Consider the following 5,488-nt stretch of genomic DNA (forward strand, 5'->3'; position numbering starts at 1 on the left):
TCCAAAAACAGCTGACCTACATTAGGGTATAGGCTTTATTTTATTACTTGATTGTATTTGGAAACAGCTTAATGAAGATGAGGCTAAGCTAATTGTTTAGGGGAAACTGGTTTATAGTGTTTTAACTACTCGAGATTGGTCTTGGTCTGGAGTTTTGGGCTCTTTGTCTCGTCTTGGTTTCAACAGCATCTTGTCTCAGTCTCATGCAGGGCAGGTTTTACTGATAACATTTAAAAGATGACCCTCATAAAGACAGTAAAAAAAAACTACAATCATTAGTAGTGTAATGATTCCTCCTGCTGCAGCAGCCACCTGCCAGCCTGATTCACATATTTACAGTCCACTTAAAAAAAAACTAAAAATGATAATAGAAAAATGCACAGAAACATATTTACACTGTATTTTTTAAGTTATTGTCATAGTAATAAAACTAAACAGATAAGTGGGTAGATGGAGTCATACAATATTCACATAAACATTCAACTGTGCTGCAATCTGCCATATCTACTATTATGCAAAACGGCTGCTCATCAGTGACTTCAAATTGATGCGCAGCACTAGCACAGTCTGTTCTCTGCTTTGCTTCTGGGGGGAATCACACTGATTTTTTTCTTCATTTTTTTTGCATCCAATTTGTATTTGATAGACGATAAGATTCACAATCCCTGGGACTTAGTGTTAAATTAACCAGTACTTATTCTTTATTAATCCATTCTTTCTCTCTGAAATAAAACGTTTATTGTGACTTAGTTCAGTTAACGTGACCTTTTTCAAGAAATGAAATCAGTTTTATATGATTTAGAGTTGGTTGCTTTTACAAAAACAAAGATTTTTTATTGCATATATTTTAAAGCGAACTTAAATAAAAAAACAAAAAAAAACAAAGGAAACCTACAAATTATACAGGTTGTCTCATTGAGATCCAAGATCTCATTTACAAGAGAGATCTGTCTCAATAAACACAAATATTATTTTTCTTTAAAGTGTATGTGGTTTTGATCTTGTCTTGGTCTCCACCTGTAAATATCTTGGCTTCTTCTTGGACTCCGTACTTCTTGGTCTCAAAAAATGTCTAGGTTTTGGTTGATGTGGTCTTGACTACAACACTACTGGTTTATTTTGCTGATGTAGACTACATTATGCTATTTTTGATAATAATTGAATTTTTTTGATCTGACATTGGAGAAATTTACCTCTGCATTTAACCCATACCCTTGCAGAGCAGTGGGCTTATTAGTGGGGTGCCCGGGGAGCAATCGGGGGTCTTAGTCAAAGACCCAGAGTGGCAGTTTGTGGAAGTGGGTTTTGATTCCAAGCTCTATGTCCTAACCACTTGGCCGCAACTCTCCAGGATGATGTGGGATTAATGTTAATTGTGCTAAATTTCGGAAGGATCTTAAAATTTATGTGGAAACTAGAACATTAAGTTAAACAGCATAATGTCCAATAAACTGCAGGCTATTGAGCATCATGTGTTACATACCAAGTGTCACTTAATTGTTTGTGGTAGCAGTAATGAGACCTGACTGTGACAGTTAAAATGAAGCTAAAGAATGCAGTCAATTACAGCTTATTTGTGATTTTCCCATGCAGATTGCTTTGGATCTTTGATATTAAAATCTTATTGTTCTGAAACAGAGGAAATATTTAAGGGTACATACTTTCTCATAGTAAATCCACATCTTAATTTGTCTAAATGAATACTATGAAAAGCCAAAAGTGCGTTCAAATCCTCAAAGTGGTTCCAACCTGGTTTATGTCACTTCAGTGACTGATGTCCTTACCTTTCACATGTGCTGAACACTGGACCATCTGTCTGCCCAGCTGTAGCTGCAGACCCGTCACTGTGCTGCTAACACCACATGGTGAACTGTCCTTACTAGGCACCAGTCTAGGAAAACACACACATAGTATTCCTCACAAAAACATCAATAATCAGAATGTTTAGAGCCAAAGATGTAAGGTCTTCAGTTTACATTGACTCAATATTAATCAATTTTAATTAGTCAATTTGGTAAAAAGTATTTAAAATATGTGTCTGTAAGCTACTATAAATGAGGATTTGAAATTAAAAAGAGAAAACAATGTTATATTTTTGAGACTGTTAGCATAAAAGGCATCAATCAATAGATTTAAAAACAAGCCATGATTGCAATTTAGGCGACGTTAAAAAAGTTGAACTGAGTCGGTGGCTTCCCTGATAGATGTTTTAGGGTCTAAAAAGTTTTAAAATAAAATCTTAAGTGGCATTTCTATTGTGTTTTAAAGAAATGTAAATTTCACATTATTCCAACAAAAACTTAGTACTTTAGAACACATCTAAAATCAGAAACACCATTACAATTAACTGGATTGATAAAAACTTTTCATCTAGAAAAAATATTAGGCTTTTTTTTTATATTTTGTTTTATTCGGGGGGGGGGGGGTCTAGTGGTAACAGACCTTGCTTGGAGAAATTTAAAATATAAGTGAACCACATTGAATTGAATTGAATGTTTGGTTAGGTGCTCCGATAATCTTAATGTTCACCACTGTTCGGCGCTACGTACCCTTTTCCTCTGATCAATGGAGCACCTGGTGTTAATTTTATTCAATAATGATTATTAAAGTAATGTGTGTTCATATGAAACATTGTAGAAATGAGATGCTCCACTGCTGTCTCATGATTCAGTAGGGGGACCATCCTGCCTTGTCATTCTAGTGGAGCGTCCTGTCTTTATGAACTGATCAATTGTTCTGTCAGAACAATACTGTTTGTAACCATGTGTCATGTTCTGTTAATAAAACGCTCTGCAGAGGAGGTCCGATGTGAGACAGTGTGTTTGAGTCTGGGGTTCAACTGTCTCGCCTTCTGCAGAAGCCGTATGATAAATCCCTTATTGTGTATTTCAGTTCTTCTTTTGCAAACCTACATTTATGAACCCAACACCCGGCTTGCTTGGTCTCGCAATGAATCCTGGGATGTCTAAGGATAGATAGGATACATCGGACCCGTCCTTCAAATCGAGCAAAAAGACGGATGCATTTGTAGGCCGCATAATGAAGAGTTTTGGAATCCAACCAGACCTCGGCGCCAAGCTATGACGTAAGTGGTCTTTAAATCTGGCCTTCAGAGGAGGCATCCCATAAAGTCGAACGCAGCCATTGTCAAGCTGAAGAGGGAGTATTATTGTACCAAGTTGGCTTATGGAGCCACTGAGGCTGCAAACAGGTACTGTGAGGCCAAGCATCCTGATGCCTTTGCAGTTGAGGAGGCAAAAACTCAGGATAGACCATGGAGAAAATAAAACATATTGGCTGCCTTCAAAGCAGGTTTTGCTACCTGTCTGGTATCTCTGGAAGTCTGCTTTGCAAGGAATCTTTAGGAGGAATCAAGGGAGCTGCTGAAATTAACATTGTCCGACAGTTGAAGAAATGCTTTGAGGATCAGCTCAACCCTGGAGACTTGGTACTTGGAGCCGGGCTTGGTAATCACACTTTCTAAAGTCCCAGAGATGGTAAAACACTCCAGAATAGAGAAGATGGATGAGATCCACCCTGAATACGATAGGGCTCTGGATTTAATTTGGCTGTTGTGGTATACATGCCTCTTAGGGGGCGGTCCAGGACAGTGCCCCTGGACCAGCAGACCAGGATAGTGGTTCCCCTTCCACAAGAGAGAGGGGGGGGGCAGAAGGTATATTCCAACTACAGTGGTATCACACTTCTCAGCCTTTCCAAGAAAACATTTGCCCGGGTGCTTGAGAGATGAATCCTGCTGAATGGTGGATTTGTGCTTTAGGAGAACTGGTTTTTTTTTTGTCCCACAGCTGGGACCAAGTCTACAACCTCTGCTTGGTGCATAAGGATAATAGGATTTTACCCAGATCCACATGTCCTTTGTGGACCTGTAGAAGGCCTTTGACCATTTCCCCAATGTTCTGTGGGGAGCACTACAGGATTAAGGCATTGGGAGGGCCTTTCTCTAGGGGCCATCCGGTTTCTAAACAAGTGCAGCAAGAGTCTGGTTCACATTGCCGGCATTAAGTGAACTAGTTTCGGACACATGTTGGACCCTGGCAGGGCTGCCCTTGTTCCTTGTCCCATTTATTACCTTTATGGACAGGATTTCTAAGCACAGCCAAGGGCAAGAGGTCTGATTATTTAACAAACAGATCTTTTACCTGCTAATATTTTAATCCTGGGTTGCCACTAAATACAATCACCATTATATAAAAGCATTACCTTAAATAAGATCTTCAAAAAATTATTATTTAGGCCAATTTAAAAGCTAATTTTATTAGAATTTGACCTTGTAGAGGTGTGTTTGTGTGTTCTGAAAGAAATGAAGTGATGTGATAAAAGTTGCGTGTGTGTGTTTGATTTTTTTCTTTTTAAGCTGAATGTTTCTTACCCCAGCCTCTGGCAGCAGGAGGTGGAAATGTGGTTGTGTAGACTGCCAGTGTCGATGGATGCCTTGACTTCAGTTTCACAGCACTGTGGGAAGAGGGAGAGGAGGAGGGTTTGGTGTCAAAGGGGGATTTTCCAATTTTCAGTGATGCTGCTGCACACTAGGAAACAGTTTGTCACAGCAGCACATGAATATAGCTGTAGGGAGTTTTTTTTTTTAACACATCTTCCGTCTTTTACACAAATCAGTGACTTTCGTGTGCTTATGAAACCTGGAACATAAAATGCACTGGTACTGTAACCAGCTTTTAAGACAAATGTGAACCATAGAAGTGAAGAGTTTACAGCCAAGGGTTAAATGTTAAAATATAACTAACCGATAGGTGTATGATTAAAGATGTTTCTGGCTGTTCAGCTTAAGTATTAAAACTGATACTGCTGACATCAGATGCTGATTCCTCCATTTTGAATAGAATTAGAATTTTTCCATTTTATGCACCTTTAACTATGAAAAATTAAGCAAGCGAATCATAGGTGTGCTTTGAACAAATTTAACAATTGAAGAAAAACTTTTCGCATGATTCATCATTTGCTCTGTGGTACAAATCTTTATAAAAACTTTATACCATTTCTTTGAATAAGAATAACGTTTAATTCTGGTGCAATACGCACACAACCATTCTTATCTAAATAGATTAAATTACAGTGAAATGTGGTGATAATGGACAATTAGCAGCAAATTCTCCATTAGCTCTAGAGCTATTTAAAGAGATGCTTCTTTGAGAGCTTCATCAGAATCCACTCTGAAAACATAATGTATTGACTGAGACACATTAGGGAAAACCTTTGTTTTTCTATTAAAATGATCAAATGTGATGTGCTGATATGGTTTTGAATGGTTTAGTTGTGTTTGTTTATTGACAGTTGTTAAGTCAAATAAGCTGATTTTTCTTTAATGATGGAAAATTCCTATATTTTCGAATTAATAAATAAATAATTTTTGTAGATTGTGGTTTAGGACTGTCAACCTGAATGGTCAAGTTATTAGCTATGTGTAGAGGAAAAAGAAAACTTAAAACGTATTAATTACAGACAGAGA

At 37.7% G+C, this 5,488-nt stretch overlaps 1 protein-coding gene across 1 annotated transcript in view; it reads right to left on the reverse strand.

The window, feature by feature from the left end:
• nrip2 (nuclear receptor interacting protein 2) overlaps nucleotides 1-5,488 on the reverse strand; it is a 38,093-nt gene that overhangs the window by 2,769 nt on the left and 29,836 nt on the right. Inside the window, exons 3-4 of the mRNA XM_015375886.1 lie at nucleotides 4,394-4,476; nucleotides 1,785-1,891 (exon numbers count right to left, since the gene is read on the reverse strand). Of these exons, the coding sequence (XP_015231372.1) occupies nucleotides 1,785-1,891; nucleotides 4,394-4,476 (190 nt within the window). The remainder of the gene's footprint in view (nucleotides 1-1,784; nucleotides 1,892-4,393; nucleotides 4,477-5,488) is intronic.

This window comes from Cyprinodon variegatus, unplaced genomic scaffold (genome assembly GCF_000732505.1).
Source record: "Cyprinodon variegatus isolate N-32 unplaced genomic scaffold, C_variegatus-1.0 Scaffold7, whole genome shotgun sequence".
Classification (NCBI taxonomy): domain Eukaryota; kingdom Metazoa; phylum Chordata; class Actinopteri; order Cyprinodontiformes; family Cyprinodontidae; genus Cyprinodon; species Cyprinodon variegatus.